Genomic DNA, 27,937 nt, shown 5'->3' on the forward strand with positions numbered 1-27,937 from the left:
AACATTACTCCTAGAATGCACCGAAACATCAGAGAGGGATGCTCCATGGCAGTGAAAGTGCATCTGAGGGTGGTTGTCTTCCTCCAAGGGTTTAAGATGCAAACTGGAGAGTAGAAGATCATTACGCCAAACTGTGCAATCCGAGAAAGAGGAAGTGAACCAGCATTTCTCTCCTCACAGTTCTTTGATGTTTTCTAGAACAAGGCATTTATCTGCCAGTTACTGTCCCCGGGCTAATCAGTTATCAGCGAGGAAGAGGGCTTTTATTTTGGGCTGCTCTCAGGTTTCAATCAGTGTGTGGAGCTCAGTTTTGATCTGCATAGTCCAGTTGATCATGACTGTAAACAATGTGCTTCTTCTCGGTTTGCCCAAAGATGGATGAGAATCAGCTTGGAGAAGATTTACAAGTGACTCACCTGCTCACGCTGTCATAAAAGAGACATAAATACACAGACAAATGAGCCTAAAACTACATCTAGGCTGTGTTCTTCAGACACGTCTGTCGCTTTTTGACCATTAATGTCCTCTCATTTTGCCCGGTAACATTTTGTTCATTTCAGACAGAGACAGCAGCCATGGCTGAGCAATATTAATAATTACACCTGTGATGATGACAGAGCCACAGCCTCATTTCAGTCCTGACACGGCACAAGGGTTTCATGTTCTGTGGCTGCAGAATGGCACATTAATGCGTCTATTCTGATTTTAACCACGACAGCGCAGCCACTCAGCTCCTGCCTCCTTGGCTTAGACCACTGACTCTGCCATTGTGTAAGACAGTGTGAAGAAGAGGGGAAAAAAAACATCACTAAGATCTTTGCATGGATGTGACCAACTGAATAAATGGAAATTAGATCATTTATAATCAGTGAATTTAATCTGTTTTTATTACGGCCAAGCAAGGGCCAGATTTGTTATTGTGATGCATAGCAGGATGTGACTTGTTAATTTGGTGGTGTGTAATCTGATTCAATGTGCTGATAACTGGTTTATCCTGAGGAAAGCCCCTCTGAGTTTTATGTTAAGAGTAGCCTATAAATGAAGCATCGGGCTCCTAAAATGCACTTTTGTTTGCATTCTCATCCAAATGCAAACAATGACTTGCTCTTAAGTACTCCAAAAGAGTGAAATGTGCATAGTAAAAACTCTTGTAAAAGCAGGGAAATACATCTGAGGATGACTGGTTTGCTTTCTGTTCTCTGGGAGTCTCAATTTTGCTTAATTATTCACACAATAATCAAGCATGCACTGACTGTAAATGAAGTCTGCAGCCTCTATCTGCCTTTGCATGCGTGGAAAAGAAAGGCGAGCCATTAGAAAGTTGCCTTCATATGGAGATTTTCTAAGAGAAATGCAAGTTTTTGTTCGTCCAAAATGTTGAAATTGTGTTCACAATGACCTCATGAATAAGGATGATAAGAACGGTTATTCTAAGATGTTATTAATCTCTCTTTTTGTGTGCTTTGTGCTGTGTTGATGCTGGTTCTTTGTCTGAGCACATCGTCTGCTCAGAGGAGCTTTGGGAATTCGAGCCAGATCCTTTCATAAGCCTCCACCGCCACTGTCGTCTCCCTTGTTCCTGTGCAGTGCACTTGACAGCCTCATGGGCTGGGCAGATAAAGCTATATGGAGACACGTGACGGGGCTTGTAGGAGCGACGCTTCATAAGTGTGAAGACTCGGAGAAAAACGAGTGGAGAGCCGCTGGCGCCAGCAGCAGCAGCAGCAGCAGCAGGAGCAACAACCTGTGTCCATAACGCAGGAGCGCACTCCAAGATCACTTCTACAGACATTTCTAAAACTTATGTTACAGCAGAATTTGAAAAAGAAACTACAAATTATGATTGTAATTGTGGTTTCATTCTAACACATGAAGGCTGGCTGTCTCTCCTTTTATGTAAGATCTGTGCTGGTTGGATGATGCGCTTCTGACTTGGATTAACGCGCGATAAAGGGCGATTCTGCGCACTTGGAAAATTATGTAAGGTAAAGAAGCGCTTTTCTTCTTCCAAATGTTTGTTTGCGGCTTTTAGTATTGTTTTCCAGCTTATATCAGTACTTTAAATGCATTACCTTGTGTATGTTGCATGAAAGTATCTGTGTTTCTTTTTTCATTGTGCCGATTTCTGATTGCATTGGGCTTTTACACCAGATTAACGACAAATCTACGATCGTGCAGATGATCAGACTTTATAAATAACCAAATATTAAAACAACTTTCCAAGTGTTGCGTATTTCTAAATTATGTAATTGCAATTATCCCGCTGTTACAGCCCTCTTTACTGTTACAGCAGATCAGACTACCGAGATTTGAGTGCGTACATTGTAGGCCTATTTTGTTTTACACAATATTGCAATTAGCTGTATTTATTTTTTTTTCATAGCGTCCCAGTCTATAAAGAGTGCATTGAATTGCATTGTTTTGTTTGCTTCTGCACCTGATAGAAAAAAAAGAGGCGTTTTCATTGTCAGCCTCATGTTTCTTCATGTTTTCTGTTCTTGGAAAGTCAGCGCTCAGAGATGAATAATTTCACGTGTCGATAGGCACTGGGTGCATGATGCAGTATTTATAAGTACACCAGCTCTCAGAGGCAAGATCTCTATAAACTCTACTGTCAAAAACTGTCAAAGAAAAAAAATCTATCCAAATATTTGCTTGGACAAATGTTTGCATAATGGGGATAATGTGTTATCTCATGTTCAAGGCTTTTTTTATTTCAAAGGTGTAGAGTCAGACATTGCACTGCTGCTCTAAAATGCATAAGATTCTTTTTCAGGGTTTTCAAACATGTCTGAAATGTTTGTCATCAATCTGTAGGTTGTCCATGCGTCTTAGACTGCCGTATTACCCTCAGACACAGCCATGAAATCTGTGCTGGACGGTGTGGCGGACACCACCTTCCGGACTATTACATCTGGTTTGCAGTATTTGGGTTCCAACGACGCTAACTATGACGACCCCCTCAATGATGTAGACTTCAAGGCGGGCTTCTCTCTGCAGAAGCCCTTATCTGCTTTCCGCAGCAACTCCTTCCCAGACAAGGTACCGGCGGACGAGGAGCTCATCCTCAAAGGCATCCCCTTCTATCCCACCAATGCCACAGACTTGTTTGGCAACAGGAGCACATTCAGAGATGAGACTGACAATATACAATGTGGAGAGAACTTTATGGACATGGAGTGTTTCATGATCCTGACCCCCAGCCAGCAGCTGGCTGTGGCTGTGTTGTCTCTGACTCTCGGTACCTTCACGGTGCTGGAGAACCTGGTGGTGCTCTGCGTCATCTTGCAGTCCCGCACCCTCCGCTGCCGGCCGTCCTACCACTTCATCGGCAGTCTGGCTGTGGCTGACCTGCTGGGAAGTGTCATATTTGTCTACAGCTTTCTGGACTTCCATGTCTTCCACAGGAAGGACAGCCCCAACGTTTTTCTCTTCAAGCTGGGTGGAGTCACAGCATCGTTCACTGCGTCTGTGGGGAGCCTTTTCCTCACCGCTATTGACCGCTACATCTCCATACACCGGCCTCTCGCCTACAGGCGCATCGTAACACGGACCAAGGCTGTCATTGCCTTTTGTATGATGTGGACCATCTCTATCGTCATCGCAGTGCTACCTCTACTGGGCTGGAACTGTAAACGTCTCAATTCTGTTTGCTCAGACATATTCCCTCTGATTGATGAGAACTACCTGTTGTTCTGGATCGGTGTAACCAGTGTGCTGGTTCTTTTCATTATCTACGCCTACATTTACATCCTGTGGAAAGCGCACCACCACGCTGTGCGAATGCTGAGCCGCACCTCCCAGAAGAGCCTGGTTGTTTACTCAGCAGAAGGGACTAAAGTGCAGACCACACGCCCTGAGCAGGCACGCATGGACATCCGTCTGGCCAAGACCCTGGTGCTTATCCTGGTGGTGCTGGTCATCTGCTGGGGCCCAGTGCTCGCCATCATGGTCTATGACCTCTTCTGGAGGATGGACGATGACATCAAGACAGTATTTGCATTCTGCAGCATGCTCTGCCTGCTCAACTCCACTGTCAACCCAATCATCTACGCCTTGAGGAGCAAGGACCTCCGGCACGCCTTCCTCAGCTCCTGCCATGCCTGCAGGGGCAGTGCCCAGCAGTTGGACAATAGCCTGGAGTCAGACTGCCAGAACAGAAATGCCAACATTTCTGCCAACAGGGCTGCAGAGAGTTGCGTGAAAACCACTGTGAAAATAGCCAAAGTAACAATGTCCGTGTCAACCGAAACTTCTGCAGAGGCTGTGTAATTGGCCATCATGGGGGAAACTGTAAATGTCATCCACCCCAAACAATGCCATTCAACGCAGTAAAGCAGAAGTTAGATATTCCACAGAAAAAAACTAAATCCTCTCCTGAAAGTATTGACTTACATGCTCACATAGACGCTTTTGTGGTTACATTATTTTATGTTAGTGTGTGAGTACATGGTGTGCCAAAGTGCCAAATGGTATTGCAAGTTCATAGAAAGGACTCACAGTTTTAAAGGGTTATCAAAGACTATCATAAGTCTGCTGTTTACCATAGACTTCATGATATCCAATTAGTGAAGGCATATTATATTTTTGTACTGTGAATTCAGGTTTTGAAAACAATATATCTTCATTTATGGGATAAGGGGCTACTGACATTTTTAATTCGAGATGTTTTACTGTGTCACTTAGTCTTCAACATGTGTCTTGGACCATTAAATATAAGAAAACGCCTTGACTTTCTGCAGGCTTCATGTACATGTTGCATATAAACATTTCTATGAGGAAGTGATTAAAAAAAGGTTCAAATGATTGTTTAATGCCAAAATTGCCATTAAATATGTCATTTTTGTATTTCATCCGACAACACTCACTGAGTGGCATATGTATGAAGAGATTTTGAGAAATGAGAGGTGATTCATGCTCAAGACAAAAAAAAAACAAAAACGCTCACCGTCACACATAAACTCTAATGAGATGGAAATAAATGGATTCACGGCTTTTGAGTATGTCACATCTGAAATGGCATTTTCTGTGGCGGAGTGACGATCGTCCCTGTTGTCCATTTCTTTACTCGCTAGCTGTTAGACCTTTAGAGCGTGTCTTTGTTCTAATGTATACCTAATAACTGTACAGTGCTTTCTCGCAAAATAAAGTGTTCAAATCGACTCGTTCAGTTCTACAGCCAACACAGCAACAGCAAGCCTTTGGCAAAAGCTTGAACTCATCACAACTGAATTTGGATGCAGCGTGCTGGTCACTACTGCAACAAACTGAAGTGGCTTCTGCCGATAGCTGCTTTCATCAAATGTATGGTTTTACTGGACTCAGCCTTGTATATGTGTGATACCTTGTGACTTGGTGATATATCTTCAACCCCAAGCCTTTTGATCATTGCAGTGACTTGTTTTAGTGCTACAATACTGTTGCAGCGGGGCACCATTTTGGAAAATAAAAGCAACCCATGCACAGGCCTAGTGAAGTACTTTTGGCGTAATTCTAAATAAAAATATGTCTGCTGTTAATTTTACTTATCTAAACAAAGAAACAAGGGTCTTTTCATCAGCTGGTAACTTGAATGGAAGTCTGTGTGTATGCATTGTGTGGAGAATCGACAACTGACCTTGCAAAAGAATCTGAGAAGATGTGATGTAGTACTTTTAATCTAGAAATCTCAGCACAATTGTTCTGTAGACAATTATCTTGGTGTAAAGTTATACAGACAGCTGTTTTATCAGTATGCTTTGCTGCCTCTTGTATTATTGAGTATTGAAGATCAAAATGTCAACTGTCAAGTGGCTTCTGTACAGTGGTGGCATCATGAGGAATCTACGACTGAAAAGTCACTATCAGTCAAGTGTTTTTAGTATTGCTGTTTTCAAACTTTTGAATAAAGTCACAGCTGGTTGTCATTTCGCCTGCAGTCATTTGATTGATTATTTGATGATGGGAAACCGGAGGCCACAGCACATTTTGCTTGATTTGTCCAACAATCACTGATTCAAGAGGAACAGCAACTGAGAGAGGAAGCTGAGGCAACCCGAAGCCATCAGTGATGTTTTAGTGCCCCCTTGTGGTAGATCTTATTGTCAATAGAGGCAGTCCTGTTGAGGGAAGAGGACATTTCTACACATTGATTTGAGCTCTGTTACTATTACTCTGGTTGCTTCTTGTAACCCTGAAAGCAACAAATTGTGAGAAAATGGCCACCGCAGCAGCATCATCATCCGACAGCAACATCTGCTCTGTTCTTTTCATCTCCTGGCTTAGAGGCATGGAAAAATGCAGCATCTGTTCACACAGATGTCAACAGGATTTTCTTGATTCTTCTGCCAAATACTCCAATCTACGAGAGGCAGGTTTATCCTACTGTGTGAGAAAGGCTGCATTTAGGGTTGAATACAACACATAAATAAATAAACATAGGCTGGGACTGGAGCCATCACAGTTAGTCAACGAACGGACTCAAAATGAATGAACTATTTTTATAATCTTTAATTCATTTGACTAAATGACTAAACATTACCCGGTTTGAGATCTCAGTTTTGAGTGATTGCTTCTTTTATTTGTCTCATGTGTTCAAGCTTTATTTACACACAGTTGAGAACAGTTACATTCAAGTGTGGAGTAGTTTGTCATCATAGTCTCAAACTGACGTACAGGCATAATTGTGTTAAATGATAGCATGCTGCCATTAAGGGTTTTATAAATAAATAAATTTAAAAAACAATGGCTGCCACACCTTCCTGTTAGAGAGGCACATCCATGTTATGTGAAGGGAAACTGAAAATCTTTGGGTTTCAGCTTGGGCTTTAGGAAGCTACTGGAGACATTTTTCACCATTTTCTTACATTTTTAATGTCAAGTGAATAAGTTAGAAGACAGCTGGCAGAATAATTGATAAAATGATCTTTTCTTTCAGCTAGTTGAAACCATGATGCAGGAGTTTTCCATGGCTTATGGCAATTACAGCTCAAATATAATATTGTTCACATTGTCGTCTTTCTTGCTCAATTTTGGAGGATAATGCCACAAAAAAATAGAGTCTAATGTAATATTGTCTTTTTTTTGGCTGGAGAAGAAGTGTTGAGATACCAGTGGCTCACACTTCCTCTTCCCTTTTCTGTCCAGTTCAATGTGTGTGTGTGTGTGTGTGTGTGTGTGTGTGTGTGTGTGTGTGTGTGTGTGTGTACAGGGGTGAGGATGTGGTAGTGATGGAAGACAAATGTTTGCAATTGTTTGTTTGTGTGTGTGTGTGTGTGTGTGTGTGTGTGTGTGTGTGTGTGTGTGTGTGTGTGTGCGTGCGTGCGTGTGTGTGTGCGTGTGTGTGTGTGTGTGCGTGTGTGTGTGTGTGTGTGTGTGTGTGTGTGTGTGTGTGTGTGTGTGTGTGTGCAAGGGGTGGGAAGTTGTCTCAAATAAAAAAACTGCAAGGTAGACAGGGAGTTTTACAACCACAGAAAACTTTGGGAAGTCCAAGCACATGTCTATTAAGCAGTTTATTTTTGATCAATACTAAATCATCATACTTTGTACTTAATTATATGCCAATCACCCCACAGCAGAAGTATTTCGATTGTGAACAACTTTAATTTCCTGCTAAAAATCTGAACATGATCCACAGACAACTAATTTTATTAGATAAAGTATTTTTAGATATTTGGTGCTTTGTCTAAGGAGAGGACAAAAAATAAGGTCAGAGATGAAACAAAAGTGATTGATTCAAGTTTTTAACAATAACTTCTAAGCATAAAAGTCTTACGGACTTAAGCGGCTGCGTAAAAATGCCTTTTCACTGTTTTAATGTAAACGTTTTCAGTGAAACTGAAACTTCGCCGTGGTTGGGGGCATTTGTTTTTGGATTTCGAAAAACAAATTTGAAAAAAAGCACAGTTTCAAGGTTTTCGGGAAATGTAGTGTTCAAGATAATAAATTAATGGGCATGACTGGGACGAAAACTACAAGTACCAGCATCAGACGGTTTTCCTGCGCATGCTCGTAACCGATCAAATAGAACAGAATAAAAGGTAGAATAGTCTGAGCCGTTGTAGTTGGCAATCGGAAGTAGAGCCGCAAAATCTGCTACCATCTGATTTTATACCAATTTTACTCTCCATTAGTATATCCAGACTATTTCAAGATATACTCGGTGATTTAAACTCCATGAGATTTATCAGCAGAAGGCAGCGAAAAACGAAAAGAGCACGTATTTGTCTGAAGCCCGTAACCGCTACTGCCATTTGACCTAGCTAACGTGAGCTAGCATTAGTAGCACAGACCTGGGCCCAGGTCAGTGACTCTCCTGGATAACCGGGAATTTTAGGTTTTCGATTTTAGATCTTTAGACACAATTTAGCGTGATGGCTTGTGGGGCTACCCTGAAAAGGACACTGGACTTTGATCCGTTAATGAACTCGGCTTCGCCTAAAAGAAGGAGGTGCACCCCGGTCATGTCTCCAGTCTCTTCGCCACAGAAATATTTGCGTATGGAGCCCTCACCGTTCGGCCAGGTGTCGTCCAGACTCACGACAGGTAGGAATCTAAATCACAATTTTATATTTAAATGTACTCTAGTTCAGTGTGGTAAAACCAGCCCTACTTGTAAACCAGTTTACGTTTATGCCATCAGCATCTCCCCAAAGGTATACCGGTGTCCGTCTTGTGGATTAAACAAAACTCCGTATGCATTTTGCCAAATTAAGTCATTATTGTTGTTGTTAACGTTATAGACAGTATGTATGCATTCTTATTACCCATTTGTGAATTCGGCATACACTGTGCAGCAGATTTTATGAAATAATGTGACTTTTTTTCTTTTTAGTGTTAGTTTACAGTTGTTTGGGGAAGTAAGATGTGTGAACAACAGGAAACATTTGTCTAAGCCTTGTGTGGCTGTTGTGTATTTAATAGATAGATTTTGCTACTTGCATTAAAGTTCTAGGAGTTTTGGAGAGATTTAAACTGTCTCTTTAAGTGTCTGAAGTCAGGATGTACCAGGGTGCAGCAAGGCCACATGAAATCGAAAGCTGCTGTGCCTTTGTCTCTTTAAATTCAGCGTCTCTGTGTGAAGATGTCACTTGCATGATTGAGCAAAAAAAGTTTTTTTTTTTCATGTTTCAGAGCAAATTCTACACAACATCAAACAGGAGTACAAGCGACTGCAGAAACGACGACACCTGGACAGTGCTTTCCAGCAGGCCGAGGGCTGCTGTCCTCTAGACCTGCAGAACATTCACAGTGGATCAGCGCTAACGGGTAACCTCCAGTGACACATCTTAATGAGATTATTTTATAGTTTTCATAAATCCAGTAACGTCCTACTTGAGCTCAGAATTTAAAGGACAGTGTGAGCTGCAGTCTATGAGTCTGAAGAATGCAGTTGGTGTATGTCAGTCATTTTACCGATCAGCTCACCCAATGACAAGTTCATTGTGTGATGTTCAGGCTGAACGGCCATTTTTGTCTTCACTTTATAATTCAGTGTGACATTGCCTTCTAATTGGCCGTTTTCTCTTGGAGCGTAATTTGATTCTGCGTGTTATTAAACCCCCAACGATGAAAAAGTAGTAGCGATGGAAAGCCATCCTTATCCTTTCACTTTCTTATGTTGCAATTATTATTTTAGTCAGCACACTCTGTGAACTAGTAAAGGAATGTGCAGCAGATAAATGGGCATGGCTCGATAGTTTCCTGGTTGCCAATGAGTTTGAGAAATTGACAGCTCATTCTTGGCCTTTGGTTGCCATCAGTGACAACCATTTTTTAACATAAAAAGGTGGCAAACAGCAAAATGTGCAACTTCTTCGTAATTCTTACTGCATTAGTGATATTGAAGTATTGCTGTCACAGTCAGAACCATAACCAAACACCACACACACACACACACACACACACACACACACACGTTGATGTGTTAACTCACATGCTCTCTGTTGTACAGACAATGGCAGAGCAAGTTTGGTGTGGGGTGACAAGTTTGACTAACGTGAAAACATCACAAGCAAATGTGCAAATTGATTCAACTGAGAAAGAACCCGACAAACCTGAATGGGGAAAACAAGAAAGGAAAGTTGTCAAGTCTTGGGGAGTGAATTATACTGCTGTCTTTGAGCTGGACAGAAAATGATTCTGCAGATCGTGTGCACCATACAAGTTGCAGTACTGTTGTCGTTTTCAGTGTCATCTGTCTTGTAGTAATTGTGTGATATTGATTGTCCTAACAGGTATGTCCTCAGGTGCCTCATCTCCCACCAGGAAAGAGCAGCCTTTGTTCTCCCTCAGACAGGTTGGGATGATTTGTGAAAGACTACTGAAGGAGCGAGAGGACAAAATCCGTGAGGAGTACGATGAGATACTGACGACAAAGCTTGCAGGTATGTTTTTTTTTATGCCAGAGAAAACAGGTTGTATTGAGTACTCCATAATGAGTGCCAATAAGTGTTTATTTTTCCAACAGAACAATATGATGCATTCGTCAAGTTCACGCATGACCAGCTGATGCGAAGGTTCGGAGAGCAGCCTGCTAGCTGTGAGTACACTTATTATTGCTTTACACTTGTAGCTAATTAATGGTCTGTGCCTTGCTGTGGGGGTTTGTCCCATAGTGAATGAATTGTAAAATATGAATGGAAGCATATTTTCATTGTATCTGCTGATTTAAAAGCCTGAGACATCATTTCCTTATTAACTACAGACATTTAAGAATGGAAAAGACTTTAAAGTACAAGTTATTAACTCAAATGAAATTCCATTTTTTATAAAAACTAGATAAACATTTTTGCTTATTGATTAGTGTTTAGTGTTTCTGTTTTATTTAGTACACTTGCTTTTGCTGTTTAATGTGTGGCTGAGTTTCTGAACTCACAGCATTGGAGTTCAGGAGAATGTAATAGTGCAAAGAAGGGGACTTGACTCTGTAACATGACACCCTTTTTTATGCTTTATCCTGTAAGAAATGCAGCGTTGTTAATGTCCCCAGTATTTGTCATAATACCCCACAATCAGCTTATGCTAGCGTATTCAATTCAAGTTAAGCCGCTGAGTCGGGTCAGCATTAATGAAAACTTTATTCAAGGCTCAGCAGTTCTCTAAGTGTTTAGAGTCAGTTATAAAAGCAGTATATGTCCTTCCACTGTCCTGGTGGTCCAAATTTTACTAAAGTTGTAACCCACTACTGTAAATCAGCTAAAACTGAGACAGTTTGACTTAAACTTTCATTTGAACCATGCTCATATAAATCAAGGACAAACTATAAGCTGTGGTGATAAGTAATAATATTATAGAACAGCCTTCTCAAATTCATTCATTCAACCTCGAGGTAGACAGGGCTGTCCAATGAGAGTGGCTTCTTGCATGGGTGCCTCGTGTACATGAGGACGATCTCCAAGAATAAAAGACAAAGATCCAACATTTCCATAAAGTTACATAAACTCTGTTTCTCCAGAAGGTGCTGGTCTGTCCTGACCGACGGTCGGCTAACCCACACTCCTTCAACAGTCACAGTGCAGAGCTCTAAAGCCGTCATCTCCTGATATGACACCTGTCAATATTAAGATGTCGTCCGGTTTGTCCTCCACAGATGTTTCCTGAGTGTCAGCGTGTGATATCCAGGAATACCATTTGCTGCAAACTACTCCAGGGACTCAGTGGGTCTAGTGGGACTTTTCTCCTAGCTGTGCCATATCGCCTCTATGTCGACTCACTGCCTCAGGCATCAGTTAGTGGCATCCACGTTTGCTGTGTCTGCCAGAGTTAGGAGGGCTTCCTGCTGCCGACCTGTTCAAGGACTCTCTGACTCTACCAGTGGCCTCTTAACTGCCGTGTCAATATTTATTTGGCTTTGTTCTGATGCCTTTGTTAAAAGGCTGAGTGCCACCACGCACTCTGCCTTTTTGAGTTTATTTTTGTCAAATGTAGTTTTTTTTCACAGAGGAGGATGTCAGCTGTGCAGCTTCTCTACGTGTACATTTTGAAAAAGGGATTGAACATTGACGAGCAAACCACGGCAACCTTCAGCCTGGATCCCAGGCACGGGCATCTTGACTGTTTTTTTTTTTTTGCATCGTTTTAAACTGTACTGGCAGTTACTGCTATTGCATTTGTATACACTGTATTTTTTATTTTTTTTTTGCTTGACTTTTGTTCATTGTATCAAAATTTCATGATCTTATTTGCTGTAGGTATAAAGGGGCTTTGATTCAAGAAAAGTGAACGAATAAAGCGTTTACACAACGTTTGCTCGGGTTGGCCGTAGTTTTTCAAATAACAATGATGAGCTTGAGTCTCCACAGTTCACGACATCTTTTGAAGGGATCACAAAAGCAAATCAGTGTTTGTTCTGTAGAGATTTGCTCCAGGCTGCTGTTTTCTGCAAGGCATCTGACTTCACAATGAAGCGAGCGAGCATTGATTTAACAGCTCAAATAGTAGGAGAATTAAGAATTTACTCATAATAATTCAAAGTCAGCAGAAGGTGTAACACCAACAGCAGGTGGGGAGTCACTCAACGGGCAGGTTTATTGTTGTTGGCTTCTGTCTCGAGCTAAACCTAAGAATCATGGGTTTTAAAAAATTCTCCTTTCGGTGGGCTTCAAAACCTAGAATACAGGCGTCCTGTACAAATATACATGTGACTCAAAATACTGAAAATAATTAAATTGTCTGTTCTATTGCTATATACTATATTTGCTATTGCCAATTAGATAAACGCATCTAACATTGTATAAAAAGAAAATATGCACCTGCATAAACTTGATTCAGTGGAGTGACATATTAAAAAAAAAATCTCAGAAGCTCGTTTGTTTGTGTAATATTATGAATCGGAACTCGTTAATTTCTTTACGCAAATCAGAATTTAGCAGGGTACAATTTGGAATGATTACGTTGTCAAGGAAACCCTCATCCAGCTGCCATGATTATGCGGTTTTCCCGAGTTTAAGCCGTTAAACCCTTCATAAATAACTAAGGTTGTTTTGTTTGTTTGTTTTTTCATCTAAAACGTTGCTGGTTATGTTTTAATCATGCATTTTTTTTTAATGTTACAGGAAAAGATTGAAGGTTTTCGGATGATCACATCACCGGTAGGCGATACTGACAGTCATGAGCAACGGTGATAAAATCGAACACCCCTTTTCTCCGTGTGACGGTGTAAGCGAACGGAGCCTGTGATTGGACGAGCCGAGAGGAAGTAGCGTGACTAAGGCGGAAGTGCGGTCGCTATGTCAATGTGAACTGGTCGCACAAGATTTGATTGTAGCTAACTTTGCTGCAAGTTTTACTCTTTCTGTTTGCACGCTTCAGAAACATGGCGTGTTTTTTCAGAAGGAGAATTGCAGAGAAGGTAACGAAGCGAACACTGCATGCTAATGCTAACTTAGCCGCATACGTTACCTCAGACTCCAGTCTTACACAGGTGTGTGTGTATTTGTATGCTCTGATGTGCAGCTGGGTCGGGCGCTGCAGCAGTCTGAGGAGGCCTTCATACCAGCTCTGTCAGCTGTTCCAGTCTTTAAGAAACAGTTAAGTGTGTTTCACATCCTTTCTCTCTGAGTCTACACGTGTGTGTCGTTGTGTTTAAGCCCCCTGAACCCTGTGCTCCACAGGCAGACTGCTGACTTCAGACTGTCAATCAGCTCATTACGGATCAGTGGGATTCTGCCGTCCAGTGGTGACATCCAGCTGCAGACTGAAGACTTGGCCACTCGGGTAAGATTCATCTCAGAGGACGCATGAATGAAGGCTTACCGCAGATCTCATATGTTTACATATTTGTTTTGTTATCTTTTGTTGTAATCCCACAGATTGACTTTATATTCATGACACAGTGTTTGCAGCGGTGGAGGGAGTATTCAGACCATTTACTTTAGTAAAAGTACTAATACCACACTGTAAAACTACCCTGTCACAAGTAAAAGTCATGTCATGTTCTTGAAGTATTAAAAGTGGTCAATGCTTAAAGTGTCCGCTGTGACTGATATACTATTATATATTGTACCATTAGATATTTATTTCTCATGCATTTGTGTAAAAGCAGGATTTAACTGTTGTATATGTTTTGAGGTGGGGCTCATTTTGTCCAAGGCTACAACCAATGAGTATTTTCATTATGGATTAAGCTGCTGATTGTTTTCTCCCATAATCGATTCATTGATCTGTTTGTCAAAAATTCTAGTCTAACCAACGAGCCAAACCGTCCAAAGTATTAAAAATACATGAAAATTCTTCAAATAATTGAAAGGAAAAGCTGCAAATCTTCAGTTTTATTAAACTGGAACCATGAAATGTTATCAATATAGAAAGGAAAGTATTAAGTACAGGTAGCTCAAATTTGTTCTTAAGTACAGGACTTGAGTAAATGTACTTGGTTACTTTCCACCGCTGTTGTATTGAGGACATACACGAGGTATATTTTTTATCGTAGGTAAAGACAAAAACAGCTGATGTTTTTGGGATGTCAGAGTCAAAAAGACGCAGCGTTGTGTCGGTTCCATGAAATCTACTTTTTCTTTTTCAGTTGAAGCAGGACGCTGTGGTGGAAGACATATCAGCCGGATGTGGAGTGATCAACTTCAGACTCAATCGCACACTTCTCGCTCAGGTTTGTCACTTTTCTTCTCCACCGTGGTGACATAAACCCTCTCAACCGCAATCACAATCTGCTCTCCTGCATCTGTGTTAGAAAACGTTGGAGCCGTTTGGAAAGGGCCAGGACGACAAATTCGGGTTAAATAGTGAACTTTTCAAAACTCTCAAGAGAGGAACGACGCTAGTTGAGTTCAGGTAAGTTTGACAAGTGTTTCTTCTTTATCACCACATGCTTCCTCTTCCTCCTGTAGATGAGACAGAATTAATGTGTTTTTACGGTTGCAGCTCTCCAAATATTGCCAAAAAATTCCACGCTGGACACTTGCGATCTACAATTATTGGTGAGTTTTTGAGTTAATTCATTCAGTAATTCAAACTAATTCTGCCAAAATGTTGGAATCCTGCATAAAACAGAATGTAATCATTCATCAGCGGCTGTCCGAAGTGAAATATAACCAAACACATTCACTCATTTATTTAAAAACATTTTAAGGGGCCTTACTCGAGTGTTTTATGTACGGTTTATGCTACGTTATTACCTCCACTTCACTGCATTTCTGAGGGAAATATTGTACTTTGCTCAAATCATCACATCTTGTTTTAGTTACAGTTTAAACTCATTTAAGGGAGCCTTGTTAAAAAATGGTTATTTATTTTCTATGTTGGGTAAAGAAAATGAATAATAATGAATTAATATAATCTCCATCTCCAGGTAACTTCATTGCTAACCTAAAGCAGTCCCTTGGAAACAGTGTCATTCGAATGAACTACCTGGGAGACTGGGGCATGCAGTTCGGTGAGTGAATCGCTGTTCAGAAGGTCTCACAAAGACCCAAATTTACTGATAGTCCTTGACGACAGCAGCTGTGGGTTTCAGGCTTGCTGGGAGCTGGGTTTGGCCAGTTTGGCTGTCAGGAGAAACTGAAGCAGAATCCCTTACAGCATCTGTTCGAGGTGAGTTTGCATGTTTGGCTGAAGAGACACACTGACTGTAATCACAGAGAGCTCCACTGTCTGTCACTTTGTTTCCCCAAACAACGTCCCATGACCACATGACCACGCTGGTTTGGTGCCGTGTGTCATTTTTGTCCTGCAGGTTTATGTCCAAGTGAACAAGGAAGCAGAGCACAATGAGGACATGAAGCAGGCTGCCAGAGACTTCTTTAGACAGCTGGAGCAGCATGAGAACGAGGCTGTGTCCTTATGGCAGAAGTTCAGAGAGATCACGGTGGACGAGTATCAACAGGTTTACAAGGTGCAAGCATCTGGACTGAATGACAGCGAGCTGATGTCGTGTTCAAAAAACCTAAACTTCTGCTGGGAGAAAAGAAAATCTCTGTAGAAACATCATTGATCGTTGTCATTTTGCATCTTTTCAGCGGTTAGGGGTCCACTTTGATATCTACTCCGGGGAGTCTTTCCACCAAGATCAAGCCCAGGAGGTGGTGCAGCAGCTGCAGAGCCGAGGCCTGTTGAAAACCGTTGAGTATGTGGCGGCGTGTGCGACGGCCTTTAATCTGTAACCAGCATGAAAGACAAGACAAGTAAACACGAGCGAGGAGGCCAGAAGGTCCCAGCTGGTTTATTTACTGATCAAGTGCTTGGACTGTGTGAACCTAATGAGTAATGTTAAGGTTTAGTTCAGTTCTGTCTCATATGAAAGCAGTGTGAAGGTTTAGGGTGTTTATTTTGTTAAAATATATTTTTAAACTCTAAAACTATCAATATCGATGTGATACGATACTGACAGGAACGGAGCAGGCGTGGTGGATCTGTCCCCGGGTGGAGACATGAGCAGCGTCTGCACGGTGCTACGCAGCGACGGCACAACCCTCTACATCACCAGGTGAGCGCCGCAGGAGACGGTCAGTTAAAATACAAAAACAGTTAAAATGATGCATTTTACAGACTTTCTATAATGTCAGTTAAGTTAAAATGAAGAAACATGCAGTACAAGTCGACGCAGCTGCAAACAGAATCTTATTGCTGCTCTTTATGTTCCTGCAGATGCAAATTATTGGAATAATATTTGTATGTAAAAAGCATTTTTGTATTTGGAGTTTAAATTGTATGTATTGTATAGTATGTGTGTGTTAAATGACCGCTAAGTGATCTTGATTCTTTGAAAACAGAAACATTAAGATCTTTGAACAGACAGATCAAAGGTGTTGTCTGATGAATAATTCACGATATAACATCTTATTTTCTGCTCTCTGGATTTCAGAGATCTTGCTGCAGCGATGGACCGAACAGAAAAATACCACTTTGACGAGATGATCTATGTGGTAAGGACACGGCTGCAGGCGCTGCCGTCCTTTAAAGAAGTGACGGAGACATATTTATCTACATCCTGAGCTGCTGTGGTAGGAGACGTGGAATTAGCTGAAACAGCTGATCGATCAATCGAGAAATAACAGCAGATTGACAGACGATGAAAACAGCTTATTTAAGTGGTGCTTTTTATTGCTTTGATTTATTATCCGTTATGTTCGGATGAAGGATTCACACCGAGATGAGTTAGTTAGAACATCATGAACACAAGGAGGCACCTTTTCATCGTTATTGCTACTGAAAATCCAGCACAGTGAGAGGGCAGCAGATGGACCGTCCATGCTGACTCAGCAGTTTACCTCCTCACTTTTCATGAAACAAGTGCTTTTATCCACTTCGCTGACAGCAGAAACAAATATGCTCAACATGACGACTGACATCATGACGCCACACACAAAAAGGCAAAGTGGATGTGAGGACGTTTTCCCACAGTCTGAAGTGGCTGCTGATTTGATTGATGATCAGTCTGGATGTTTGCTCCAGTGCCGTGATGGATTCACTTCACTGCTGCATATTTATCACTTTGTTTCTTCTCAAGACAGATAAAAGTCAAGTGAATCACTTCCACCAGCTGTTCCAGATCCTGCTCGCGATGGGACACACCTGGGCTGACAGGTAGCAGCAAAACTACCCGAAAACAAACGCGCACACACAGACAGGTTTAACGAAAGGTGTTGATTAGAGGTTAAATGGTTGTTTTGTAAAATGTCTTTGAGTAACTTTTCACACTCTGATGTTAATGCACGTCATCTTTAAGAGTTTTCTCACTCTGTCACTGACTTGTTTCAAAAGAGAAGTGAATCAAGTTGGGTTTAATGATGCTTCATATAAGCAGCACCCAACCAGCCACAGACAGCTGTTTTTATTACATCCCTGGTTCTTAAAAAGTTTGGACGTTGTATAAAACATTTTGTCTCAAGTGAAGTTTAACCAAGGACATTTACTCTTAACTTACTAAAAGTTTGAGGTACCTTTCTATTAATTTTATGCCACTTTATCCCTCAACTTCATGGCATTTCAGAGGGAAATACTGTGTTTTTAACTCCACTACTTTTATCTGGCAGCAGAAAGATAAACATTTCAAAACATAACTTATAAAACTTATAAAATATGATATCTGGTTCATATCAAAAACAGTCTACAAAGTCCTTCAAACACAAACGCGTGCTCCTCCTCCTCCGCTTGCAGGTGTCATCACGTGTCCTTCGGCCTGGTGCGGGGCATGAAGACCCGGAGCGGTGAGGTGGTGTTTCTGGAGGACGTGCTGGACGAAGCTCGGGCCAGGATGCTGCACAACATGAGCCAGGCAAAAAGTAAAGCCCGTCACACATTCAGCACTTATTCGGCACACATGACACCGAGGTGCTCATGCAGTAGTCCTGTCCTGTACCTACCGTGTGTGTAAAAACAGTACAGAGTAGAGTCCACTTTAAGATTAGCATCTAGTACACGCTGTATTCAGTGAGTATGTAAGATGGAATTGGAATAAACTTTCTTTAATTTTGGCAAACACAACAGCTGCAGCTCAATATGGATGCTCCCAGATGTCTCAGCCACAGTGCTGAGATCATTTTTCTGTTAAATTTGAATGAATATTGACAGACTGCTGCTGTCATAGTAAAGACACCAACATCACTCATCTCTCTTTAAAAAAAATGCTTGATGGTACAAAGAAAACTGCCCAGTGTGGGAACAATGAGCCTGTATTTAGGAAAAGAAGTGAAAGCTCTCTCTCTGTCCACAGCAACAAAGGAAATGGAAAACCCAGAGGACACCGCAGAGAAAGTGGGCGTCAGTGCACTGATAGTCCAGGTGAGCTGCTTTTAAACTTCACCTCCAGTCAAATGTTCAACTCCCACCTGTTTCATTTCAAAAAGAGAGGCTTAAAGTTTTCCACTGACTCTGTTTCAGGACTTCAAAGGTCCCCTGCTGTCAGACTATACATTTGACTGGGACAGGATGCTGCAGGCCCGTGGAGACACGGGAGTCTTCCTCCAGTACACGCACGCTCGCCTCCGCAGGTTTAGAAGCATCAACTGCTTTCTGTCTTTAGTTTTTAAACGTCATGAAGTAATCATACATTACTGTAGTACAACCACTGCTGTCAATTCAGACTTAGTTTTAGCTGTTAATCACATTTCATTACATTTACTGCAGCAGTCCTTCAGTAAATGTACATTAAGAATTATCAGCAAAATGAACTAATGACCTCTTTAGAGTCTTATATTATTGTGGTAACACTTTATATTAAGGAACACATATTCACCGTTAGCCTGCTGCTTATTAGCATTCATATTAGTAGCATACTGGCTCATCAATTGTCATTAGAAAGCACTTATTAATGGTGAATATGTGGAGTTTAATACAATCCAGATTCCAGACAACGCTTTTTAAAACATCTGTAGTCTCCATGTTTTTATTGTAAACGCACCAGCTGTTGTCAGGAACTCGCTCTCCTCCAGTGATGTTTTAATGTTTGCAATATAAAACACACAGCAGATAATCCACTGACCATTTACAGTCACTCTTAGGATTTAGTGTGTTGAGGGTAAAAAAAAAAAAAGCATTAAAAAAAGATGTTTATCTTTAAAGGTACATCCATGTTTGTACTATTTGATGTAAATACAAGCTGCCTGCTCATCCACACCCTTACTCTGATGTTCTTACTGCAGTTTAATGCAGAGGAATGAAGGAGTAGAAGCAGCTACGTTTGATCCGTCCCTCCTGCTCGACCAGGCGAGCGTCGTCATCCTGCAGCACCTCCTTCGGTAGGCGAACTACTTTTAACTCCTGAGACGATGGAATAAGATGCCATAATTAATCAGTATTTGCTCCACATTTAACACCTTCCTCTGTCTGATTTTTGTTTGTAGCTATGATGAGGTGTTGTACCAGTCGGCACAGGATCTACAACCCAGACACCTGGTCAATTATTTATTGAAGCTGAGGTAAGGAACAGGATGTTTGTCCTGAGGGGTTCCTCTTCCTGGACAGTGTTTGCCTGGTTTATCACAGTCAGTGCGGCCATAAAGGTATGTGTCAGATATGAGGATCAAACTTTGTACTCGGGGGGTATTAATTTATTCTTCTCCAATCTCTTCCAGCCACATGAGCGCCTCAGCACACAGAGAGCTGCCGGTGAGAGGGAGCTCTCAGGATGTTGCACAGGTACAGAGAAAATCGTTTGTGTACATTTCTGTGGTTTCTCCTTCAAATTCACCATCATGCAACATTATACAACCCTGATTCCACAAAACGTGTGCATGCTGTGTAAAACGTAAAAGCAGAATTCAGTCATTCACAAATTGTTCCTCAGCACATGTACTAATATGCTTTATGCCATCGTGTGTTCACAAAGTGAACCTCGCCTGAGCCAAAGCACTGTTTTCAGTTGAGCATATGTCAAAAAGGATTAGTAGTTTGTTTTACACAGCGTCAAAGCTTTTTGGAATCAGGGTTGTAAAGTAAATCCTTAACACGCTGAAGACATTAAAGTAATTACCATAAATCGACCAGATCTCCGAACTGGTTTCCTCTCTCAGCCTCTGCAGTGAATCCTATGCATTATGACATACTTAGACATTATTTTGTGGCACAAACGGAGCTTTCTGTGGTAAAGAAACATACAGGACATACAGTCAACTATGAAAGTAACTTTTTTTATTTTCTGCACATGGCTGCAAATTTGAGGAAAATATTTTTCGGACCAATATTGCAAAACTGATTATTGTAGTTTAGTTTAAACTATCGTTCTGTGTTGGTGGTCTGCGTAGTATTAATGCAAGACATTTTAACTGCACAACAGGAACAGGAGAGTCATCGAGCAAGCGAGCTGACTCAGTAATGTTTGTTCCACTGTGATATCCATCTAAAATTTGCTAACATTAGCCACCATAAGCTAGTGAATTAAACTGAAAACTGATCCACTTCATTGGAAACTTTTCAGTCAGCCTTTCAAAAGTCAGCCTTGCTTTAAGTATACAGGGAAACACAGCAGCTTTGTGTCAGGCATAAGAACAAATTTATTTTGACAAGAACACTTTGAGACATTTCCAATACTGTTATTAAAATTACTAGTGTTGCAATTAGAAAACCACACTATTTCAGTATAAAATGATCATTCAGTCTGTTTGTCATTGTACAGAAAACTCAGCCTGTTAAAGGTCCAGTGTGTCAGATTTAAGAGGATCTGTTGGCAGAAATGAATAAAAGTTTGTTTTCATCAGCGTATAATCACCTGAACATAAAAAGCATTGTTTTCTTTACCTTAGATTGAGCTCTTCATATCTACAGAGACAGACAGAGACAAGACCTCTTGCGGTTTTAGGGGTATAAACTTGGTTGCAGTCTGCAACGTCGCTGCTAGATGGCGCTATATGCTACACACTGGACCTTTAACGCAGAGAAAAAGTGACCACGGATAATAAAATCTCATCTCTCGCTTCAGCTGACACCACTTATCAGCCTGCTCGTGAACTGATAACGACAAATGAAAATGCTCTAAAATGTAAAAATTAAATATGTGTATTAAAAACAAAGTAATCTCTTTTGCTAAATGTCAACAGGCACGGTTACGACTATTCAGCGCCGCCTGCTCAGTCCTGGCCAATGGGATGAGGATCCTGGGCATCACGCCGGTTGACAGAATGTGAAACTCGCCAACGTTTGTTGTCACTTTATCAGTGTTATTTCACTGCTGTGGTTATATTTTACTGTAAATAAAAGCCTTATGTTTTCAAAATAAAAGCACGGCCATTGATTGCTTTTCCTACTATTGTCTCAGGAAGTTTCCACTCACGCAGATCGTGATCAGGAGCAAATCAAAGCAAGTTAACTCCTCAGTGAGTCACTTTGAACATTTCAACCAATTTGCTGTAAAACAATGGAGAAGCTGACTTATTGAATGGGAACAAGACAAAGTATCGTTGCTTCTGAGCTCAATGTATACAATGATTAAATAAAGAGAAGTGTTTCTTATTTAGCCCCCCCCCTTCACTGATATAAATGGAGGTAGACAAAATAATGAAACACCTGTCCTTACAGCACAGTACAGTCCAACAACATTCACTGATTTTGAAAGGCTGAACAAAAGAAACCGCCCTCAGCTAAGTCACGCCCGCTAAGATATGATTGGATGATCTCTGGCCGCGGGGGAGGGGCTAAGTTAACGATCAACTGAAAGTACAATAGTGGGGCTGCGTACATTCTGAGCAGAAATAGTAGCTGTCTCTTTTATCATATTCCCATTCAACTTTAAGAAACGCTTCAGAACAGATGGCAACAAAGATTACAGGACGCCGGCGAGATGACGATATAAACGCTCCACCGTCATCCTTCTTTCAAGTCTTGTGGCGTTGGGCACATTCAGAATCAGCACTATGTGATATGGACGTGAGACATGAACACTGCACAGTGTAAAACAGACTGACTGAAACCAAAAAACCCTCCACGATGAGGAGTCGTGATACTCACAGACCCCTGTAACACATACGGAGGCATCAAAGTCAAAGTAACGACGTGTGGTTGCTCCTCATCGCTCCAGCATGTCTGAAGATAAATGACTTCACCGTTTGTTTCAGATTATTTACAAACTTTAAAAGCAGCGGGGTATAATGGTCAGTTTTTAAAAAAAAGACAGTGAAATGTATGTTGTTTCTTCGTAAATGAAATATATGATTTTTTTTTTTCATGTCCCGTCATTAATACCATCACCAGTCCCACACGGGTGGAAGTGGGCTGGACAGAGGGAGCAGACCTACGTCAAAGTGGGACAAAAGCTGGCGTCTCTGTGACGAGGTGGACACAGAGACGCCTTCACTGAGTGTTCATTTGGCTCTCTGATCTCACCGCTGCAGGAGCCTTTTTTTTTTAGGTCCCTTGAAAAAAATGACCCCCAACACAGACCTGGACCACCAGCGAGACGGACTCCTCTGCTGCAGGTCGGGGACTCACACTGTGATCAGTTTCTGTTTGGACTCGCTGTCTGTGTCCTGCCGGCTCAGCTTGGATGTGTCTTGCTTTGGAAGTCCATACAGGTAGATGGAAACACACACCAGGATGGCTCCAGAGGCAAACGAGGTCGCTGCAAGAGGGAGAGACAGACAATAGCTTTATTAATCTGTGGTGTCAGTTCTGATATTAGGTGGACCAGATTTCTGAATGCCAAAAGGTTTAATGGGATTTTAGGGAAAATGCATCAACATTCCTCACTGCTACAGAGCTGCTACAGAGCCCTGCACTCTGCACAGCTGTAAATACAGGTGTAGTGACTGAAGGGGTGGAATTATGGGCTCAGCAGACTCTGCTGTGCAGACAGGTACAGGTTCCACAGGTTCTCGAACTGTGCTGTACTGTACTTTCCTCCTTTTAAATGAATAGTCGTGAGAAATGACTAAAATAGCCAATTATGAACAATTTACCGCAATGAGGGAGAAGCTGACGTTGTTATCAGATGTTCTCATAATCATTTGTGAGGAATGGCCTGCATTGTATGACGTTCTTATCATTCTAAGTTTCTGACAGCAAAGCGATGAAGTGTTCTCCGTGATGTTGATTGATCCAGAAGGACTACAGACACTATTTCAACCACCATCACCACGAGACGTGAACGTACTTATCTGCAGTCCAAACAACATGACAGACGCCACCGTTGAGAGAACGATGGCGGCTGCGGCCGAGAAGCCCTTCATGATGTTGTCTGTGTACTTCACCACCACCGACGTGTACAGGCCACCCACGCTGGCCAAGACTGGAGGCAAAAAGAGCAATGTCAGCCAAAACACTGGGACGAACAGTGAAAGCAAACCGACAACATCCGCAGCTCTGGCCGTACTTACACACTACAAAGCACACCCAGGGTGTGTAACCGAAGAAGAAGCCATTCTCCAGCACCTTTTTACCGTCGTTCATGTAAACACCGATCAGGGTGACCACAATCCCGGACAGGTACATCTGGATGTTTCTCACCCACAGAGACGTGTCCGAGCTCTTCAGCACCTTCTCAAAGTACACACCTTAAACAGAAAGCGCACACAAAACTGTTAGGTACAAGTAAATATGCCTAAATGTTATGAATAATGCAAAAAACAAGATGACAGATTGGACCCCGCAGCAATGCAAACAGACGTCAGCTGACTTTAAGCAGCTTGTGATGAGAAAAGAATCAGCTGGTGTCTTGCGTGTGTGCATGTCGTGTGTTTACTTGGCTGGTGAATGCTCTGGCACAATGTCTGTTTAGTTACTGAAAGTATTTGTATTATTTGTAGTCGACTGATCAATAATGGACAAAAAGTTGAAGCCACTGATAGCCTTGTCCACAGAATCCTGTGCTAATATTACCTGCAAATCCAGAGCAAAGGACAGCAACAGCGATGGCCATGAAGCCAACGAGCGGATTTTGCTCGATCTGGGAAAAAAAAAAGGAATGACACAAGCCACCAGATGGTAAATATCACCTGCTGTGTGGGCAGATATAAAAAGCAGGTAATAAAAAGATGAATCAATGAAAGCGTGAGTCACAGGACATGGATTATAATTTACTCCTTCACCATTTAAATTTTAACTTGTGCTGCACCCACCTGGACTTTAGTGGCCTCCGCAGGCTTCCATTGGACGAGCGTTACGCCCCCGCAGAGCATGAAGACAGAGAACCACTGCAGCCGGCTGAGAGAGCGGTTCAGCATGAGGACCGTGCACAAGGCCGTGCACGGGATCTTCAGCTGATAGGTCACCTGCAACAGAAAACATACGTTAGACCTAATATCTATAGATTCCACACTGACGCAGCTGCACATGTACTGGAGATATCATGGGAATGGATGAGAATAGACACTATTGCTTTTCACCATGTACTTCACACATTTTGAGGGGTCGTGTCACTTGAAACATAATGAAATAAGACAGTATTAATCAAGCTTTATGATAAATTACATAAGCCAGTAAAGAAGAGAGCAAACATTCTTCAACATCAGAAATGTAACGATAGAGACTAAAAGAAGACGATTTCACAAACTGCAGATTATGAGTGTACTGCTCTGTTGTCCAAATTGAACTCAGGGAAGTTTAGTTTATCAAAATGTGTTCCACACTGTTAGCATTCCACCCTAAAACCAAAGCCAACGTGAACTACAACCTTCAGCTTTTGTGGCCAAACATGATGTGTCTAGCAGAGCTGAAACAGGAAAGTAATGTTTAACTATATGTAAAAAAAACATTTACTGGTTCCAGCTCTTCAAATGTCAGGACTCGCTTCCTGTCTCTGTTTTTATTGGAGCATCTTCAGTTTTGGACTGCTGGTTGGACAAATCAAGAAATTTGAAGACGTCACTTTGGGATCTGGCAATATGCAACAGCCATTTTTTTAAACTATTTTTTAGACATTTCATGGACTAAATGATGATGTGATTAATAAAAAATAATAATCAACGATAAATAAACGAACTGTTAGTTGCTCCCAAAAGAGAGAAATATGGAAACATTGACGTGGTCCATTGAAAAGGCTGCGGTCCAGGACCTCAGAGGTGCAGTTCTCTTTGATTAGGCTGACTGCCAAGCTACACTTTGTCCAATATGTGCAAACTCAATACAGCTGCCAGAGCTTGAAGACAGCAGCGATGATACACCCATGTCAGCAAATGACATCAACGTACGTGTAAATATTGATCTTCATATGATTTTGTATTTAATGATTGTGCAAATGTTGGCATGACATAATTTGGTAAAAGCTTTATCTGACATGTCGTAAATGAGAAAATTGCATAGTCTTCTCTTCATTATTTCATTTTCAGAATGGAGACAGCAGGCCTTAAAGGCACCAAATAGCAAAGAAGCCACTAAATTTCAGCTGCAATGATCAGCTGATCGACAGAAAATGAATCAGCAACTATTTCAATAACCAACTGATCATTAAAGTAATTTTCATTTAAGTAGTTTTCATTATAAAAACTCTAAGATTACCCTGATTTAAGCTTCTACATTGTGATGATTTGCTGCTCTTCTCTGTTTTCTATCACCATAAACTGATTTTCTTTGACTTCAGACAATTTGTCAGTCGAAACAAGATATTTTAAGACGTCACTCCAGGAAATTATGTGCAATTTTTCAACATTTTACAGACTAAGGGGATTAATTGAAACAATAATGTGCAGCTAAATCAATAATGGAAATATCTGTTAGTTGCAGCTGGAGCATTTATTTGTGTGACTTGTGCAGCTGCTGTAGCTCTTTACGACCTACACTGTAAAGTGAATGAGTGCTGCACAGATGCAACAAGTTCACCACTTCACACCCGCCCACTGTGTTAAGCGTACTGTATTTGGCCACCAGTAAAAAAACAGGAATCAGATCATACCTGATAAACTGCTGCGTCGAGGTTGCTCAAGGCGAGAAAGGCCATGTTATTCTGAACTGCATACACAATCGAGGGCACGCTCAGCTTCAGCAGTTCTTTTGGGCTGCAGAATACATGTTCCACTAAGGCGTTCTTCAGTCTGGCGGGACTTCCTGTTTCCCTTGGAGAGGACACACACAAAACACTGATGAAGAGGAGGGGTAGATACTTCAGATGATTCACTTAAACTATCAGTAATTCCACTTATGGAAGATGACAAATCACTGGAATTTTCTTCTTCAACCCACATGTGTTTAAAAAGACATACGAAGACTGACACAGTGTCTTGTAATGAATGAACAAGGACAGCAGCTCAGGTCCTCTGAACCAAAGTTTTCAGTTATTAAAATGTGCACAACAAAAACATCTCTTGATGCTACTTACTTTATTTTTTGGTTAGTTTCAGTTTTGATGCTGGGTTCCCAAACATCTGAGAGTAGCTGAAACTTATGTATTAAAACATATACTGCTTCTGCTTTTTAAGTGCCAACATTTACACGTTCTTCTCTTTAGGTTGTGGACAAAACAACAGGACATCATCTTGGGCTTTGGGAACACTGATCGACACTTATCACCATTTCCTGACAGTTTATAGACCAAACAGCTAATCCATGAATCAAGAAAACAAACAACAGTGAAAATAATTGTTAGCTGCCGCCCTAATTTCCAATTACAAGAGAATTGGGAAAGCTTTTTGTGCAGGAGCAGAGTTAAATATTGATGTGGTCAGCTGTGTAAAGGTGCCAAACACTTACTTCGTCAGCATCCCCAGACTCAGTATGAGTTTAATGACCTCAGTGATGCACACTGCAGTTGTGGAGAAGTACATGTCTCCTGACGAGGTGGTCCTTGTGTATCGCAGTGCCACTGTGTAGGCAGCTGCCACCAGGGTCATCACCGTGAGGCAGTACAGTTTGAAGACCACACTCACATTTTCTGAGGAGAAACAAGGTGAAAATGAAGGGACGTTAACAGAGCTGACGGTCATTACCCTACGTGCCCAGCGTGAAGCAACGTTAGGAGGCTACACTGGAAAGAGGGGACTTTATTTCAGTTATTTAACACTAACAACACGTATTGCCACTTAATTAACCAAAAAGGACACTATAAAGTACACATAACTGCTGGCTCTTAAATTTCGCTCAATTTTATCTTCTCTTCCTTCCGCCTAACGGTCCTTAAACAGCTAACATTAGCCTATCATGCTAGCTCGTTAACCTCACCGACGGCCATTGTTGCTCTGGTTTGTGTCCGTCCCAGCGGCGATGAAGTCAATTATCCAGCTCAGGTTCGCATTACAGGCCATTAAAGTTAATCGACATGTCCAGTATGAACTCAGCTATGTTGCCCGACCAGCAGCACATCACGAGTGAAGCTGGTTCATCTTTCCCTGCCTGGCATCGTACTTCCTGCAATTACCAGAATGCAGCGCGAGTCGACGTTCCAGGGGTGCGTTTGTTTTAAGACAAGACTTCCGGTTTGTTAACGTCCATATCACCGCTGCCAGTGTATAGCAACATACAATACCACTCACAATTTTGGACTCAACTTTTCAGTCAGCTTTATTCTTTAATCTGTTCATTAAATAAATTATTACTATTAAAAGACAAAAATCCATCTTATATTTTAGACTCTCTGAGTAGC

General features: G+C 41.5%; 4 protein-coding genes across 4 annotated transcripts; 3 read left to right on the forward strand and 1 right to left on the reverse strand.

The window, feature by feature from the left end:
- The first annotated feature begins 1,276 nt into the window (after nt 1-1,276).
- On the forward strand, nt 1,277-5,906 carry cnr1 (cannabinoid receptor 1). The gene is made up of 2 exons (XM_070987740.1): nt 1,277-1,985; nt 2,818-5,906. The coding sequence occupies exon 2, from the start codon at nt 2,863-2,865 to the stop codon at nt 4,270-4,272; it is 1,410 nt and encodes a 469-aa protein (XP_070843841.1). The 5' UTR covers nt 1,277-1,985; nt 2,818-2,862; the 3' UTR covers nt 4,273-5,906.
- Nucleotides 5,907-8,013: 2,107 nt separating this feature from the next.
- akirin2 (akirin 2) lies at nt 8,014-12,764 on the forward strand. Its single transcript, XM_070987157.1, has 5 exons — nt 8,014-8,523; nt 9,112-9,246; nt 10,215-10,364; nt 10,448-10,519; nt 11,570-12,764. Exons 1-5 carry the CDS (start codon nt 8,352-8,354, stop codon nt 11,578-11,580), a joined length of 540 nt encoding a protein of 179 aa, XP_070843258.1. The 5' UTR covers nt 8,014-8,351; the 3' UTR covers nt 11,581-12,764.
- A 413-nt stretch (nt 12,765-13,177) lies between these two features.
- On the forward strand, nt 13,178-21,642 carry rars2 (arginyl-tRNA synthetase 2, mitochondrial). The gene is made up of 20 exons (XM_070987238.1): nt 13,178-13,330; nt 13,435-13,508; nt 13,593-13,695; nt 14,504-14,587; nt 14,669-14,769; nt 14,860-14,915; nt 15,287-15,370; nt 15,452-15,528; nt 15,671-15,829; nt 15,954-16,060; nt 16,325-16,420; nt 16,799-16,859; nt 17,444-17,520; nt 18,094-18,218; nt 18,650-18,717; nt 18,817-18,926; nt 19,578-19,673; nt 19,779-19,853; nt 20,010-20,073; nt 21,471-21,642. The coding sequence occupies exons 1-20, from the start codon at nt 13,295-13,297 to the stop codon at nt 21,555-21,557; spliced, it is 1,740 nt and encodes a 579-aa protein (XP_070843339.1). The 5' UTR covers nt 13,178-13,294; the 3' UTR covers nt 21,558-21,642.
- On the reverse strand, nt 20,583-27,718 carry slc35a1 (solute carrier family 35 member A1). Its single transcript, XM_070987239.1, has 8 exons — nt 27,517-27,718; nt 27,049-27,229; nt 26,255-26,414; nt 24,483-24,635; nt 24,244-24,310; nt 23,742-23,918; nt 23,519-23,653; nt 20,583-22,987 (listed from the first exon to the last, which is right to left on the reverse strand). The coding sequence occupies exons 1-8, from the start codon at nt 27,524-27,526 to the stop codon at nt 22,854-22,856; spliced, it is 1,017 nt and encodes a 338-aa protein (XP_070843340.1). The 5' UTR covers nt 27,527-27,718; the 3' UTR covers nt 20,583-22,853.
- Between the last annotated feature and the right edge of the window lie 219 nt (nt 27,719-27,937).

This window comes from Chaetodon trifascialis, chromosome 19 (genome assembly GCF_039877785.1).
Source record: "Chaetodon trifascialis isolate fChaTrf1 chromosome 19, fChaTrf1.hap1, whole genome shotgun sequence".
Lineage (NCBI taxonomy): Eukaryota > Metazoa > Chordata > Actinopteri > Chaetodontiformes > Chaetodontidae > Chaetodon > Chaetodon trifascialis.

What these genes read in the sequence shown, in the direction of transcription:
- cnr1 (XM_070987740.1), top strand. Translation starts at nt 2,863, where the DNA reads ATGAAATCTGTGCTGGACGGTGTGGCGGACACCACCTTCCGGACTATT.
- akirin2 (XM_070987157.1), top strand. Translation starts at nt 8,352, where the DNA reads ATGGCTTGTGGGGCTACCCTGAAAAGGACACTGGACTTTGATCCGTTA. An exon ending in GTCGTCCAGACTCACGACAG is followed by an intron (nt 8,524 to 9,111) that starts GTAGGAATCTAA and finishes TTCATGTTTCAG; the next exon opens with AGCAAATTCTACACAACATC. An exon ending in CAGTGGATCAGCGCTAACGG is followed by an intron (nt 9,247 to 10,214) that starts GTAACCTCCAGT and finishes TTGTCCTAACAG; the next exon opens with GTATGTCCTCAGGTGCCTCA.
- rars2 (XM_070987238.1), top strand. Translation starts at nt 13,295, where the DNA reads ATGGCGTGTTTTTTCAGAAGGAGAATTGCAGAGAAG. An exon ending in GTTCCAGTCTTTAAGAAACA is followed by an intron (nt 13,509 to 13,592) that starts GTTAAGTGTGTT and finishes TGTGCTCCACAG; the next exon opens with GCAGACTGCTGACTTCAGAC. An exon ending in ACGACGCTAGTTGAGTTCAG is followed by an intron (nt 14,770 to 14,859) that starts GTAAGTTTGACA and finishes TTACGGTTGCAG; the next exon opens with CTCTCCAAATATTGCCAAAA.
- slc35a1 (XM_070987239.1), bottom strand. An exon ending in CGGAGGCCACTAAAGTCCAG is followed by an intron (nt 24,311 to 24,482) that starts GTGGGTGCAGCA and finishes TTTTTTTCCCAG; the next exon opens with ATCGAGCAAAATCCGCTCGT. An exon ending in CTGGGTGTGCTTTGTAGTGT is followed by an intron (nt 23,654 to 23,741) that starts GTAAGTACGGCC and finishes TTTTGCCTCCAG; the next exon opens with TCTTGGCCAGCGTGGGTGGC.